This window comes from Nerophis lumbriciformis, linkage group LG15 (assembly GCF_033978685.3).
Source record: "Nerophis lumbriciformis linkage group LG15, RoL_Nlum_v2.1, whole genome shotgun sequence".
Classification (NCBI taxonomy): Eukaryota; Metazoa; Chordata; class Actinopteri; order Syngnathiformes; family Syngnathidae; genus Nerophis; species Nerophis lumbriciformis.
The window spans coordinates 28,382,409-28,401,512 of record NC_084562.2 but is presented as its reverse complement, the minus strand read 5'-3'; the positions used below and the strand labels follow the sequence as shown (position 1 = coordinate 28,401,512).

Sequence of the window (19,104 nt, the reverse complement as noted above, 5' to 3'; positions counted from 1 at the left end):
TCATAACTCATTTATTCACTGTGTAACATTCATAACTCATTTATTCACTGTGAAACATTCATAACTCATTTATTCACTGTGTAACATTCATAACTCATTTATTCACTGTGTAACATTCATAACTCATTTATTCACCTGTAACATTCATAACTCATTTATTCACTTTGTAACATTCATAACTCCTTCACAATACAACATGTAACATTCATAACTCCTTCACAATACAACATGTAACATTCATAACTCCTTCACCATACAACATGTAACATTCATAACTTCACCATACAACATGTAACATTCATAACTCCTTCACAATACAACATGTAACATTCATAACTCCTTCACCATACAACATGTAACATTCATAACTCCTTCACCATACAACATGTAACATTCATAACTCCTTCACCATACAACATGTAACATTCATAACTCCTTCACAATACAACATGTAACATTCATAACTCCTTCACAATACAACATGTAACATTCTTAACTCCTTCACCATACAACATGTAACATTCATAACTCCTTCACCATACAACATGTAACATTCATAACTCCTTCACAATACAACATGTAACATTCATAACTCCTTCACCATACAACATGTAACATTCATAACTCCTTCACCATACAACATGTAACATTCATAACTCCTTCACCATACAACATGTAACATTCATAACTCCTTCACAATACAACATGTAACATTCATAACTCCTTCACAATACAACATGTAACATTCATAACTCCTTCACCATACAACATGTAACATTCATAACTCCTTCACAATACAACATGTAACATTCATAACTCCTTCACCATACAACATGTAACATTCATAACTCCTTCACCATACAACATGTAACATTCATAACTCCTTCACCATACAACATGTAACATTCATAACTCCTTCACAATACAACATGTAACATTCATAACTCCTTCACAATACAACATGTAACATTCATAACTCCTTCACCATACAACATGTAACATTCATAACTCCTTCACAATACAACATGTAACATTCATAACTCCTTCACCATACAACATGTAACATTCATAACTCCTTCACCATACAACATGTAACATTCATAACTCCTTCACCATACAACATGTAACATTCATAACTCCTTCACAATACAACATGTAACATTCATAACTCCTTCACCATACAACATGTAACATTCATAACTCCTTCACCATACAACATGTAACATTCATAACTCCTTCACCATACAACATGTAACATTCATAACTCCTTCACCATACAACATGTGACATTCATAACTCCTTCACCATACAACATGTAACATTCATAACTCCTTCGCAATACAACATGTAACATTCATAACTCCTTCACCATACAACATGTAACATTCATAACTCCTTCACAATACAACATGTAACATTCATAACTCCTTCACCATACAACATGTAACATTCATAACTCCTTCACCATACAACATGTAACATTCATAACTCCTTCACCATACAACATGTAACATTCATAACTCCTTCACAATACAACATGTAACATTCATAACTCCTTCACCATACAACATGTAACATTCATAACTCCTTCACAATACAACATGTAACATTCATACTTCCTACCTGAAGGCTGGCACAGACAATATTCTTCTCCATAATCTTTCTCTTCTTCTTGGTCCAGTACGATGTCCTCACTTTCTTCATCCAGGAAGCTGAGGCGCGTGTGAAAGGAGGTCGTTTGGAGGTCACACAGCTGTGACATCTCCACCCTAAAAAATTCATCTTCAATATTTCACATTCATTCACTGCTCACATTCTTACAACATATTCTGCACTTTTGAACCTCAATTAGGTGTTCAATTCCTTTGTCCATCCATCCACTTTCTACCGCTAGAATAATGGATGGATGGATGCTAACAACACAGAATGCTAACAGCGTGGCTAATGGCCGTAGCTGCGACTGTCAAGTTTAGATGGAACAATTTACGGTCGTGGTTTCAGCACATGGAAGCCCAGGAATGACCCAGGAGGTGTTGCAGTATTTGGTGGTGTTGTAGTGGCCGGGTGACAACCCTAGCAGTGAGTAGAAGGCTACTATATTATAAAGGTGAATATATGGATCGTATTTCATGTTTGGAGGACTAGTTGTTTTTTTAAATAGGGTTGTAAACTGTTTTTAGTGAAACATTACACTTATCAATGATATTGATCCTACGTTCAGGCCTGAAACCAATTAGCCGTGATGAAGGAGGGAGTGTGATGGAACAATTAGAAGGATGCCCCCCATGTGGGACACCTTGCTCCAGCATAATAACTTCAGTAATCCATCATTATCAATAACAACTTATTAATAATAACTTGTAAAAAAAACATTAAGCATTAAACAATAACAAGTTCTCATCAATAACAAGATATAGTAAATATATATAATCAATAACACAAGATGTAGTCAATAATAACAAGTTCTAATCAATAACAACAAGTTAGTCAATAATAATAAGTTCCAATCAATAACAACAAGTTATAGTCAATAATAACACGTTAGAATCAATAATAAGTTATAATCAATATCAACAAGTTATAGTCAATAATAATGTTATAATCAATAATAACAAGTTATAATCAATAACAACAAGTTATAATCAATAATAATAAGTTCCAATCAATAACAACAAGTTATAGTCAATAATAACATGTTATAATCAATAATAACAAGTTATAATCAATAACAACAAGTTATAGTCAATAATTACAAGTTCCAATCAATAACAAGTTATAGTCAATAATAACACGCTAGAATCAATAATAAGTTATAATCAATATCAACAAGTTATAGTCAATAATAACGTTATAATCAATAATAACAAGTTATAATCAATATCAACAAGTTATAATCAATAATAACAAGTTATAATCAATAACAACAAGTTATAATCAATAACAACAAGTTATAATCAATAATAACAAGTTATAATCAATATCAACAAGTTATAGTCAATAATAACGTTATAATCAATAATAACAAGTTTTAATCAATAACAACAAGTTATAATCAATATCAACAAGTTATAGTCAATAATAACGTTATAATCAATAATAACAAGTTATAATCAATAATAACAAGTTATAATCAATAACAACAAGTTATAATCAATAACAAGTTATAATCAATAACAACAAGTTATAATCAATAACAACAAGTTAAAATCAATAACAAGTTATAATCAATAATAACAAGTTATAATCAATAATAACAAGTTATAATCAATAACAACAAGTTATAATCAATAACAACAAGTTATAATCAATAACAACAAGTTATAATCAATAACAAGTTATAATCAATAATAACAAGTTATAATCAATAATAACAAGTTATAATCAATAACAACAAGTTATAATCAATAATAGCAAGTTATAATCAATAACAACAAGTTATAATCAATAACAACAAGTTATAATCAATAATAACAAGTTATAATCAATAACAACAAGTTATAATCAATATCAACAAGTTATAGTCAATAATAACGTTATAATCAATAATAACAAGTTATAATCAATAACAAGTTAAAATCAATAATAAGTTATAATCAATAACAAGTTATAATCAATAACAACAAGCTATAATCAATAACAACAAGTTATAGTCAATAACAACAAGTTATAATCAATAACAACAAGTTATAATCAATAACAACAAGTTATAATCAATAATAACAAGTTATAATCAATAATAACAAGTTATAATCAATAACAACAAGTTATAATCAATAACAACAAGTTATAATCAATAACAAGTTATAATCAATAACAAGTTATAATAAATAACAACAAGTTATAATCAATAATCATCACCTTGCTCCAGCAAAGTATCCATCCTGCAGCTTGCTGAGTGTTGCTAGGATACAAGGATCGATTGCATCACCGTCTTCCACTGGAAAAAAGATGATTAAAATATATAAAGGTAAGAAGTGATATTTATTACCCAGCATGCTGCGGGTGATAGGGAAGGTAAGAAGTGATATGTATTACCCAGCATGCTGCGGGTGATAGGGAAGGTAAGAAGTGATATTTATTACCCAGCATGCTGCGGGTGATAGGGAATGTAAGAAGTGCTATTTATTACCCAGCATGCTGCGGGTGATAGGGAAGGTAAGAAGTGATATTTATTACCCAGCATGCTGCGGGTGATAGGGAAGGTAAGAAGTGATATTTATTACCCAGCATGCTGCGGGTGATAGGGAAGGTAAGAAGTGATATTTATTACCCAGCATGCTGCGGGTGATAGGGAAGGTAAGCGTGGGTCGACCAGTCATCCTCCAGCAGGAAGACAAATAAGAGACTTCAGTCCTCAACATGTCCACAATCATCATGTTGTCCAGAGCCAAGTAGAAATGATGCTGGTCCAGAAACTTCATGTGACAGAAAAGATTGATAACTTTTTTATACATCACATACTTGATTTATATAATATATTTAATTTATACATCACATACTTGATTTATATAATATATTTAATTTATACATCACATACTTGATTTATATAATATATTTAATTTATACATCACATACTTGATTTATATAATATATTTAATTTATACATCACATACTTGATTTATATAATATATTTAATTTATACATCACATACTTGATTTATATAATACATTTAATTTATACATCACATACTTGATTTATATAATATATTTGATTTATACATCACATACTTGATTTATATAATATATTTAATTTATACATCACATACTTGATTTATATAATATATTTAATTTATACATCACATACTTGATTTATATAATACATTTAATTTATACATCACATACTTGATTTATATAATATATTTAATTTATACATCACATACTTGATTTATATAATATATTTAATTTATACATCACATACTTGATTTATATAATATATTTAATTTATACATCACATACTTGATTTATATAATATATTTAATTTATACATCACATACTTGATTTATATAATATATTTAATTTATACATCACATACTTGATTTATATAATACATTTAATTTATACATCCCATACTTGATTTATATAATATATTTAATTTATACATCACATACTTGATTTATATAATATATTTAATTTATACATCACATACTTGATTTATATAATATATTTAATTTATACATCACATACTTGATTTATATAATATATTTAATTTATACATCACATACTTGATTTATATAATATATTTAATTTATACATCACATACTTGATTTATATAATACATTTAATTTATACATCACATACTTGATTTATATAATATATTTAATTTATACATCACATACTTGATTTATATAATATATTTAATTTATACATCACATACTTGATTTATATAATATATTTAATTTATACATCACATACTTGATTTATATAATATATTTAATTTATACATCACATACTTGATTTATATAATATTTTTAATTTATACATCACATACTTGATTTATATAATACATTTAATTTATACATCACATACTTGATTTATATAATATATTTAATTTATACATCACATACTTGATTTATATAATATATTTAATTTATACATCACATACTTGATTTATATAATATATTTAATTTATACATCACATACTTGATTTATATAATATATTTAATTTATACATCACATACTTGATTTAATGTATATATTATCTATTTAACTTATACATCACATACTTTATTTAATTTATATATTACATAATATATTTGATTTATACATCACATACTTTATTTAATTTATATATTACATAATATATTTGATTTATACATCACATACTTTATTTAATTTATATATTACATAATATATTTGATTTATACATCACATACTTTATTTAATACATACATCATATACTTTATTTAATGTATATATTATCTATTTAATTTATAAATCACATACTTTATTTGATTTATACATCACATACTTTATTTAATTTATATATAATATATTTAATTCATACATCATATACTTTATTTAATTTATATGTTTTATAATATATTTAATTTATACATCACATACTTTTTTAATTTATACATATTGAATTTTTACATCACATACATTATTTAATTTATATGTTATGTATTATGTTTCATTTGTACATCATATACTTTAATTTATATATTACATAATATGTTTAATTTACACATCACATACTTTATGTATATATTATATATTTAATGTATACATCACATACTTTATTTAATTTATATATTACATAATATATTTGATTTATACATCACATACTTTATTTAATTTATATATTATATAATATATTTAATTTATACATCATATACTTTATTTAATTTATATATTATATTTTATTCATACATTACATACTTTATTTAATTTACATATTATATATTTTTTTTAATATTTTTTATATATATTTAATTTATACATCACATACTTAATTTCTTGATGTTGTATTTAATAAATGAGATAGTTATTGAAGGAGATGATCCTACCTGAGGAGTGAACATGTAAGAACGTTTTCTCATCTCATAAAACTTTGATGTTCCCAAAACTCCAATATGTCTGTAGGGCCTCCCACTTAGATTCAGCTTCTTGCAGCTTCCTGCAACAGCCACACAACAACATCATCAACACAACAACATCATCCACACAACAACATCATCCACACAACATCAACACAACAACATCATCAACACAACAACATCATCAGCACAACAACATCATCCACACAACAACATCATCCACACAACATCATCCACACAACAACATCATCCACACAACAACATCATCAACACAACAACATCATCCACACAACAACATCATCAACACAACAACATCATCAACACAACAACAGCATCATTGCAACAACATTAACACAACAATATCATCAACACAACAACAACATCAACGCAACAACATCAACACAACAACACCATCAACACAACAACAACATCAACACAATAACATCAACACAGCATCATCAACACAACAACATCATCAACACAACAACATCAACGCAACAACATCCACACAACAACATCATCAACACAACATCAACACAATAACATCATCAACACAACAACATCATCAACACAACATTAACACAACAACATCATCCACACAACAACATCATCAACACAACAACAGCATCATTGCAACAACATTAACACAACAATATCATCAACACAACAACAACATCAACGCAACAACATCAACACAACAACACCATCAACACAACAACAACATCAACACAATAACATCAACACAGCATCATCAACACAACAACATCATCAACACAACAACATCAACGCAACAACATCCACACAACAACATCATCAACACAACATCAACACAATAACATCATCAACACAACAACATCATCAACACAACATTAACACAACAACATCATCCACACAACAACATCATCAACACAACAACAGCATCAATGCAACAACATTAACACAACAACATCATCAACACAACAACATCAACGCAACAACATCAACACAACAACACCATCAACACAACAACAACATCAACACAATAACATCATCAACACAACATCATCAACACAACAACATCAACACAACAACAACAACATCAATGCAACAACATCCACACAACATCATCAACACAACAACATCAACACAATAACATCATCAACACAACAACATCATCAACACAACAACATCATCAACACAACATTAACACTACAACATCATCAACACAACAACAACATCAACGCAACAACATCAACACAACAACAACATTAATACAACATCATCAACACAACAACAACATCGACACAACAACAACATTAATACAACAACATCATCAACACAACAACAACATCAACGCAACAACAACATCAACACAACAACAACATTAATACAACATCATCAACACAACAACGACATCGACACAACAACAACATTAATACAACATCATCAACACAACAACAACAACATCAACACAACAACAACATTAATACAACAACATCATCAACACAACAACAACTTTAATACAACAACATCATCAACACAACAACGTCCGCACAACAACATCAACGCAACAACATCATCAACACAACCACAACATTAACACAACAACATCATCAACACAACAACATCAATGCAACATCATCAACACAACAACAACATTAACACAATAAGTCATCAACAACAACAACAAGTTATCAACTGTAACAAATGATCATCATCAATAAGTTAACAAGTTATCATCGTACCTTTATGATTATTTATTATTATTCATTCCTCTCAGACATACCTTTATGTTGATTAACAGGTAGATGAAGACCTACCTTTATGTTGATTAACAGGTAGATGAAGACCTACCTTTATGGTGATTAACAGGTAGATGTACCTAGTCTGTGATTAACAGGTAGATGAAGACCTACCTTTATGGTGATTAACAGGTAGATGAAGACCTACCTTTATGTTGATTAACAGGTAGATGTACCTAGTCTGTGATTAACAGGTAGATGAAGACCTACCTTTATGGTGATTAACAGGTAGATGAAGACCTACCTTTATGGTGATTAACAGGTAGATGTACCTAGTCTGTGATTAACAGGTAGATGAAGACCTACCTTTATGGTGATTAACAGGTAGATGAAGACCTACCTTTATGGTGATTAACAGGTAGATGTACCTTTATGGTGATTAACAGGTAGATGTACCTAGTCTGTGATTAACAGGTAGACGTACCTTTATGGTGATTAACAGGTAGATGTACCTTTATGGTGATTAACAGGTAGATGTACCTAGTCTGTGATTAACAGGTAGACGTACCTTTATGGTGATTAACAGGTAGATGTACCTTTATGGTGATTAACAGGTAGATGTACCTAGTCTGTGATTAACAGGTAGACGTACCTTCATGGTGATTAACAGGTAGATGTACCTAGTCTGTGATTAACAGGTAGACGTACCTTTATGGTGATTAACAGGTAGATGTACCTTTATGGTGATTAACAGGTAGATGTACCTAGTCTGTGATTAACAGGTAGCCGTACCTTTATGGTGATTAACAGGTAGATGTACCTTTATGGTGATTAACAGGTAGATGTACCTAGTCTGTGATTAACAGGTAGACGTACCTTTATGGTGATTAACAGGTAGATGTACCTTTATGGTGATTAACAGGTAGATGTACCTTTATGGTGATTAACAGGTAGATGTACCTAGTCTGTGATTAACAGGTAGACGTACCTTTATGGTGATTAACAGGTAGATGTACCTTTATGGTGATTAACAGGTAGATGTAGCTAGTCTGTGATTAACAGGTAGACGTACCTTTATGTTGATTAACAGGTAGATGAAGACCTACCTTTATGTTGATTAACAGGTAGATGTACCTAGTCTGTGATTAACAGGTAGATGTACCTTTATGGTGATTAACAGGTAGATGTACCTTTATGGTGATTAACAGGTAGATGTACCTTTATGGTGATTAACAGGTAGATGTACCTAGTCTGTGATTAACAGGTAGATGTACCTTTATGGTGATTAACAGGTAGATGTACCTAGTCTGTGATTAACAGGTAGATGTACCTTTATGGTGATTAACAGGTAGATGTACCTTTATGGTGATTAACAGGTAGATGTACCTAGTCTGTGATTAACAGGTAGACGTACCTTTATGGTGATTAACAGGTAGATGTACCTTTATGGTGATTAACAGGTAGATGTACCTTTATGGTGATTAACAGGTAGATGTACCTAGTCTGTGATTAACAGGTAGATGTACCTTTATGGTGATTAACAGGTAGATGTACCTAGTCTGTGATTAACAGGTAGATGTACCTTTATGGTGATTAACAGGTAGATGTACCTTTATGGTGATTAACAGGTAGATGTACCTAGTCTGTGATTAACAGGTAGACGTACCTTTATGGTGATTAACAGGTAGATGTACCTTTATGGTGATTAACAGGTAGATGTACCTTTATGGTGATTAACAGGTAGATGTACCTAGTCTGTGATTAACAGGTAGACGTACCTTTATGGTGATTAACAGGTAGATGTACCTTTATGGTGATTAACAGGTAGATGTAGCTAGTCTGTGATTAACAGGTAGACGTACCTTTATGTTGATTAACAGGTAGATGAAGACCTACCTTTATGTTGATTAACAGGTAGATGTACCTAGTCTGTGATTAACAGGTAGATGTACCTTTATGGTGATTAACAGGTAGATGTACCTTTATGGTGATTAACAGGTAGATGTACCTTTATGGTGATTAACAGGTAGATGTACCTAGTCTGTGATTAACAGGTAGATGTACCTTTATGGTGATTAACAGGTAGATGTACCTAGTCTGTGATTAACAGGTAGACGTACCTTCATGGTGATTAACAGGTAGATGTACCTAGTCTGTGATTAACAGGTAGACGTACCTTTATGGTGATTAACAGGTAGATGTACCTTTATGGTGATTAACAGGTAGATGTACCTAGTCTGTGATTAACAGGTAGCCGTACCTTTATGGTGATTAACAGGTAGATGTACCTTTATGGTGATTAACAGGTAGATGTACCTAGTCTGTGATTAACAGGTAGACGTACCTTTATGGTGATTAACAGGTAGATGTACCTTTATGGTGATTAACAGGTAGATGTACCTTTATGGTGATTAACAGGTAGATGTACCTAGTCTGTGATTAACAGGTAGACGTACCTTTATGGTGATTAACAGGTAGATGTACCTTTATGGTGATTAACAGGTAGATGTAGCTAGTCTGTGATTAACAGGTAGACGTACCTTTATGTTGATTAACAGGTAGATGAAGACCTACCTTTATGTTGATTAACAGGTAGATGTACCTAGTCTGTGATTAACAGGTAGATGTACCTTTATGGTGATTAACAGGTAGATGTACCTTTATGGTGATTAACAGGTAGATGTACCTTTATGGTGATTAACAGGTAGATGTACCTAGTCTGTGATTAACAGGTAGATGTACCTTTATGGTGATTAACAGGTAGATGTACCTAGTCTGTGATTAACAGGTAGATGTACCTTTATGGTGATTAACAGGTAGATGTACCTTTATGGTGATTAACAGGTAGATGTACCTAGTCTGTGATTAACAGGTAGACGTACCTTTATGGTGATTAACAGGTAGATGTACCTTTATGGTGATTAACAGGTAGATGTACCTTTATGGTGATTAACAGGTAGATGTACCTAGTCTGTGATTAACAGGTAGACGTACCTTTATGGTGATTAACAGGTAGATGTACCTTTATGGTGATTAACAGGTAGATGTAGCTAGTCTGTGATTAACAGGTAGACGTACCTTTATGTTGATTAACAGGTAGATGAAGACCTACCTTTATGTTGATTAACAGGTAGATGTACCTAGTCTGTGATTAACAGGTAGATGTACCTTTATGGTGATTAACAGGTAGATGTACCTTTATGGTGATTAACAGGTAGATGTACCTTTATGGTGATTAACAGGTAGATGTACCTAGTCTGTGATTAACAGGTAGATGTACCTTTATGGTGATTAACAGGTAGATGTACCTAGTCTGTGATTAACAGGTAGATGTACCTTTATGGTGATTAACAGGTAGATGTACCTAGTCTGTGATTAACAGGTAGACGTACATTTATAGTGATTAACAGGTAGATGTACCTAGTCTGTGATTAACAGGTAGATGTAGCTAGTCTGTGATTAACAGGTAGATGTAGCTAGTCTGTGATTAACAGGTAGATGTACCTTCATGGTGATTAACAGGTAGATGTACCTAGTCTGTGATTAACAGGTAGATGTACCTTTATGGTGATTAACAGGTAGATGTACATAGTCTGTGATTAACAGGTAGACGTACATTTATAGTGATTAACAGGTAGATGTACCTAGTGAGTGATTAACAGGTAGATGTACCTAGTGAGTGATTAACAGGTAGATGTACCTAGTCTGTGATTAACAGGTAGATGTAGCTAGTCTGTGATTAACAGGTAGATGTAGCTAGTGTGTGATTAACAGGTAGATGTACCTTCATGGTGATAAACGTACCTAGTCTGACGTAGACGTGACTGAGGATGCGTGCAGGTAAGACTCTGATAGGATGGACATCACACAACATCTGCACCTTCACGCCGTGATCCCTCAGAACCTTTTGGATCTTCTCACACTCTGCTAACACGCACACTGACAGCAACACATGTTTGTGTCATCGCCATGGCAACACATGTTGACATAAGGCTTCATCACACACAAATGACTACCTTGGACCACAACATCTGGCTTCAGACACGTAGAGAAGCGTCGGTTCAGAGGATCCATCTCACCTGGTGCCAGGAAGCCCTGACAACACACACACACACCTTTGGTCTACCTGTGTGTGTGTGTGTCTGTGTGTGTGTGTGTGTGTGTGTGTGTGTGTGTGTGTGTGTGTGTGTGTGTGTGTGTGTGTGTGTGTGTGTGTGTGTGTGTGTGTGTGTGTGTGTGTGTGTGTGTGTGTGTGTGTGTGTGTGTGAGCAGGGTACCTCAGCAAGAAGACAGGCGAGGATGTAGAGAGATTGTCCCCACATGTGAGGAATTTGACCTCCTGCCACTCTGTCCACTGTGTGGGGCTGAGAGTACTCCTCCTCCACCTGACACACAATATATATACTTACTGCATGTGAGTACTCCTCCTCCACCTGACACAATATATACTGTATGTGAGTACTCCTCCTCCACCTCACACACAATATATACTTACTGCATGTGAGTACTCCTCCTCCACCTCACACACAATATATATATATACACACATATATATATATATATATATATATATATATATATATATATATATATATATATATATATATATATATATATATATACAGTATACATATATATATATACATATATATATATATATATGTATATAATGATTGTGAACATAATCAGTAGATAATAAATGATGATCAACATGTGATGTGGACTAGTGTCATTCAACAGTAGGAGTGAATGATAAGAAGTTATAAATCATACAGAAGAGAAACTAATAGATTGTGATCATCACAACATGAGAGATGAATACATGAGACATTAATAAGTAACATAATAATGATGGATTAGATCTATATAGTATGATACATTGCATGCAGTGGAACATGGATTTCATCTATTTACTGCAATACTACTGCAATACTACTGCAATACTACTGCAATACTACTTCAATACTACTGCAATACTACTGCAATACTACTGCAATACTACTGCAGTAGTACTGCAATACTACTGCAATACTACTGCAATACTACTTCAATACTACTGCAATACTACTTCAATACTACTGCAATATTACTGCAATACTACTGCAATACTACTGCAGTAGTACTGCAATACTACTGCAATACTACTTCAATACTACTGCAATACTACTGCAATACTACTTCAATACTATTGCAATACTACTGCAATACTACTGCAATACTATTGCAATACTACTGTAATACTACTGCAATACTACTTCAATACTACTGCAATACTACTGCAGTAGTACTGCAATACTACTGCAATACTACTGCAATACTACTTCAATACTATTGCAATACTACAGTAATACTACTGCAATACTACTGCAATACTACTTCAATACTACTGCAATACTACTTTAATACTATTGCAATACTACTGCAATACTACTTTAATACTATTGCAATACTACTGTAATATTACTGCAATACTACTTCAATACTACTGCAATACTACTGCAATACTATTGCAATACTACTGTAATACTACTGCAATACTACTTCAATACTACTTCAATACTACTGCAATACTACTGCAGTACTACTGCAATACTACTGCAGTAGTGCTGCAATACTACTGCAATACTACTTCAATACTACTGCAATACTACTTCAATACTATTGCAATACTACAGTAATACTACTGCAATACTACTTCAATACTACTGCAATACTACTTTAATACTATTGCAATACTACTGCAATACTACTGCAATACTACTGTAATACTACTGCAATACTACTGCAATACTATTTCAATACTACTTCAATACTACTGCAATACTACTGCAATACTACTTCAATACTACTGCAGTACTACTGCAATACTACTGCAGTAGTACTGCAATACTACTGCAATACTACTTCAATACTACTGCAATACTACTGCAATACTATTGCAATACTACTGTAATACTACTGCAATACTACTGCAATACTACTGCAATACCATTGCAATACTACTGTAATACTACTGCAATACTACTGCAATACTACTGCAATACTACTGCAGTACTACTGCAATACTACTGCAGTAGTACTGCAATACTACTGCAATACTACTTCAATACTACTGCAAACAACAGATTTGAAGAAGGATTTAGGATTTGTTTAGTCCAACTGAAGATGACATACATGATCCTTATTGAAGCAACTATTAACAATAAAACATATAAACATATTTCAACATGAAATCATAGGAACTATTAACAATAAATCATATCAACAATAGAACATATTTGAGTGTAAAGAGAAGAAAAGACCTTTTCACTCGGTACTGCATAAAGTTCAGGCACTAATTTCAGGCCATTTTCTCCTCGGATCAAAATGGCCTCCAGCGCTTCTCGATATTCCTGCACCTGAACACAACACATTAGTCAAGTACAACATCTGCAGCCAATGGTGTGTGTGTGTGTGCGTGTGTGTGTCACCTGCTCTTCATCTCCTGTGAAGATGCCATCAAGAAGCAGGTAAGTCCAGAAGACGGGCCACTCACACTCAATGTTCTCAAAGAGTTTGAGCTCAGCAGGATCATAATGTAGACGTGATGGATCCTGAAATGTCATGACATCACCAGTGAGGCGCTCTTCTAAATGTGATGACATCACCAGTGAGGCGCTCTTCTAAATGTGATGACATCACCAGTGAGGCGCTCTTCTAAATGTGACGACATCACCAGTGAGGCGCTCTTCTAAATGTGACGACATCACCAGTGAGGCGCTCTTCTAAATGTGACGACATCACCAGTGAGGCGCTCTTCTAAATGTGATGACATCACCAGTGAGGCCCTCTTCTAAATGTGATGACATCACCAGTGAGGCGCTCTTCTAAATGTGACGACATCACCAGTGAGGCGCTCTTCTAAATGTGATGACATCACCAGTGAGGCGCTCTTCTAAATGTGACAACATCACCAGTGAGGCGCTCTTCTAAATGTGACGACATCACCAGTGAGGCGCTCTTCTAAATGTGATGACATCACCAGTGAGGCGCTCTTCTAAATGTGATGACATCACCAGTGAGGCCCTCTTCTAAATGTGATGACATCACCAGTGAGGCGCTCCTCTAAATGTGATGACATCACCAGTGAGGCGCTCTTCTAAATGTGACGACATCACCAGTGAGGCGCTCTTCTAAATGTGATGACATCACCAGTGAGGCCCTCTTCTAAATGTGATGACATCACCAGTGAGGCGCTCTTCTAAATGTGACGACATCGCCAGTGAGGCGCTCTTCTAAATGTGACGACATCACCAGTGAGGCGCTCTTCTAAATGTGACGACATCACCAGTGAGGCGCTCTTCTAAATGTGACGACATCACCAGTGAGGCGCTCTTCTAAATGTGACGACATCACCAGTGAGGCGCTCTTCTAAATGTGATGACATCACCAGTGAGGTGCTCTTCTAAATGTGACGACATCACCAGTGAGGCGCTCTTCTAAATGTGACGACATCACCAGTGAGGCGCTCTTCTAAATGTGACGACATCACCAGTGAGGCGCTCTTCTAAATGTGATGACATCACCAGTGAGGCGCTCTTCTAAATGTGACGACATCACCAGTGAGGCGCTCTTCTAAATGTGACGACATCTTCTCACCTCTTTGGGGCAGCGATATCCATCTCTGATGAAGCGACAGCAGCCATAACGGCCCTGAGGGTCACAGGTCAGCAACAATTACACAACGAGGTGATGCAATAATTATAATTAGTGTATCTGTAATTAGAAGTAGAAGAGTAAATGATAATCATTGTAAATGTAATAAGTTACAGTAGAATAATAATAATAATGAGTTTAAATGTAATAAGTTACAGTAGAATAATATTAATAATGAGTTTAAATGTAATAAGTTATTGTAGAATAATAATAATAATGAGTTTAAATGTAATAAGTTACAGTAGAATAATAATAATAATGAGTTTAAATGTAATAAGTTATTGTAGAATAATAATAATAATAATGAGTTTAAATGTAATAAGTTACAGTAGAATAATAATAATAATGAGTTTAAATGTAATAAGTTACAGTAGAATAATAATAATAATGAGTTTAAATGTAATAAGTTACAGTAGAATAATAATAATAATGAGTTTAAATGTAATAAGTTACAGTAGAATAATAATAATCATGAGTTTAAATGTAATAAGTTATTGTAGAATAATAATAATAATGAGTTTAAATGTAATAAGTTACAGTAGAATAATAATAATAATGAGTTTAAATGTAATAAGTTACAGTAGAATAAGAATAATCATGAGTTTAAATGTAATAAGTTACAGTAGAATAATAATAATAATGAGTTTAAATGTAATAAGTTATTGTAGAATAATAATAATAATAATGAGTTTAAATGTAATAAGTTATTGTGGAATAATAATAATAATAATGAGTTTAAATGTAATAAGTTACTGTAGAATAATAATAATGAGTTTAAATGTAATAAGTTACAGTAGAATAATAATAATAATGAGTTTAAATGTAATACGTTACAGTAGAATAATAATAATGAGTTTAAATGTAATAAGTTACAGTAGAATAATAATAATAATGAGTTTAAATGTAATAAGTTACAGTAGAATAATAATAATAATGAGTTTAAATGTAATAAGTTATTGTAGAATAATAATAATAATGAGTTTAAATGTAATAAGTTACAGTAGAATAATAATAATAATGAGTTTAAATGTAATAAGTTATTGTAGAATAATAATAATAATAATGAGTTTAAATGTAATAAGTTACAGTAGAATAATAATAATAATAATGAGTTTAAATGTAATAAGTTACAGTAGAATAATAATAATAATGAGTTTAAATGTAATAAGTTACAGTAGAATAATAATAATAATGAGTTTAAATGTAATAAGTTACAGTAGAATAATAATAATAATGAGTTTAAATGTAATACGTTACAGTAGAATAATAATAATAATAATGAGTTTAAATGTAATAAGTTACAGTAGAATAATAATAATAATGAGTTTAAATGTAATAAGTTATTGTAGAATAATAATAATAATAATGAGTTTAAATGTAATAAGTTACAGTAGAATAATAATAATAATGAGTTTAAATGTAATAAGTTACAGTAGAATAATAATAATAATGAGTTTAAATGTAATAAGTTATTGTAGAATAATAATAATAATGAGTTTAAATGTAATAAGTTACAGTAGAATAATAATAATAATGAGTTTAAATGTAATAAGTTATTGTAGAATGATAATAATAATGAGTTTAAATGTAATACGTTACAGTAGAATAATAATAATAATGAGTTTAAATGTAATAAGTTACAGTAGAATAATAATAATAATGAGTTTAAATGTAATAAGTTACAGTAGAATAATAATAATAATGAGTTTAAATGTAATAAGTTATTGTAGAATAATAATAATAATGAGTTTAAATGTAATAAGTTACAGTAGAATAATAATAATGAGTTTAAATGTAATAAGTTATTGTAGAATAATAATAATAATGAGTTTAAATGTAACAAGTTACAGTAGAATAATAATAATAATGAGTTTAAATGTAATACGTTACAGTAGAATAATAATAATAATGAGTTTAAATGTAATAAGTTATTGTAGAATAAAATGTAATACGTTACAGTAGAATAATAATAATAATGAGTTTAAATGTAATAAGTTACAGTAGAATAATAATAATAATGAGTTTAAATGTAATAAGTTATTGTAGAATAATAATAATAATGAGTTTAAATGTAATAAGTTACAGTAGAATAATAATAATAATGAGTTTAAATGTAATAAGTTACAGTAGAATAATAATAATAATGAGTTTAAATGTAATAAGTTATTGTAGAATAATAATAATAATGAGTTTAAATGTAACAAGTTACAGTAGAATAATAATAATAATGAGTTTAAATGTAATACGTTACAGTAGAATAATAATAATAATGAGTTTAAATGTAATAAGTTACAGTAGAATAATAATAATAATGAGTTTAAATGTAATAAGTTACAGTAGAATAATAATAATAATGAGTTTAAATGTAATAAGTTATTGTAGAATAATAATAATAATGAGTTTAAATGTAATAAGTTACAGTAGAATAATAATAATAATGAGTTTGAATGTAATAGGTTACAGTAGAATAATAATAATAATGAGTTTAAATGTAATAAGTTATTGTAGAATAATAATAATAATGAGTTTAAATGTAATAAGTTACAGTAGAATAATAATAATAATGAGTTTAAATGTAATAAGTTACAGTAGAATAATAATAATAATGAGTTTAAATGTAATAAGTTATTGTAGAATAATAATAATAATAATGAGTTTAAATGTAATAAGTTACAGTAGAATAATAATAATAATGAGTTTAAATGTAATAAGTTATTGTAGAATAATAATAATAATAATAATGAGTTTAAATGTAATAAGTTATTGTAGAATAATAATAATAATAATGAGTTTAAATGTAATAAGTTACAGTAGAATAATAATAATAATGAGTTTAAATGTAATAAGTTACAGTAGAATAATAATAATAATGAGTTTAAATGTAATAAGTTATTGTAGAGGGCAGCACGGTGGAAGAGGGGTTAGTGCGTCTGCCTCACAATACGAAGGTCCTGAGTAGTCGTGAGTTCAATCCCGGCCTCGGGATCTTTTTGTGTGGAGTTTGCATGTTCTCCCCGTGACTGCGTGGGTGCTACTCCGGCTTCCTCCCACCTCCAAAGACATGCACCTGAGGATAGGCCCCTCCCACCTCCAAAGACATGCACCTGAGGATAGGCCCCTCCCACCTCCAAAGACATGCACCTGAGGATA

At 31.0% G+C, this 19,104-nt stretch overlaps 1 protein-coding gene across 2 annotated transcripts in view; it reads right to left on the bottom strand.

Annotated features, from left to right (window-relative positions):
- Positions 1 to 19,104, bottom strand: part of phka2 (phosphorylase kinase, alpha 2 (liver)) — a 65,903-nt gene that overhangs the window by 32,953 nt on the left and 13,846 nt on the right. For both annotated transcript variants that reach the window (XM_061974641.2, XM_061974642.2), the window contains exons 9-18: positions 15,898 to 15,951; positions 14,730 to 14,852; positions 14,562 to 14,657; positions 12,537 to 12,644; positions 12,276 to 12,354; positions 12,064 to 12,198; positions 6,509 to 6,618; positions 4,271 to 4,415; positions 3,859 to 3,937; positions 1,624 to 1,769 (exon numbers count right to left, since the gene is read on the bottom strand). In XM_061974641.2, coding sequence (XP_061830625.2) covers positions 1,624 to 1,769; positions 3,859 to 3,937; positions 4,271 to 4,415; positions 6,509 to 6,618; positions 12,064 to 12,198; positions 12,276 to 12,354; positions 12,537 to 12,644; positions 14,562 to 14,657; positions 14,730 to 14,852; positions 15,898 to 15,951 — 1,075 coding nt within the window. The remainder of the gene's footprint in view (positions 1 to 1,623; positions 1,770 to 3,858; positions 3,938 to 4,270; positions 4,416 to 6,508; positions 6,619 to 12,063; positions 12,199 to 12,275; positions 12,355 to 12,536; positions 12,645 to 14,561; positions 14,658 to 14,729; positions 14,853 to 15,897; positions 15,952 to 19,104) is intronic.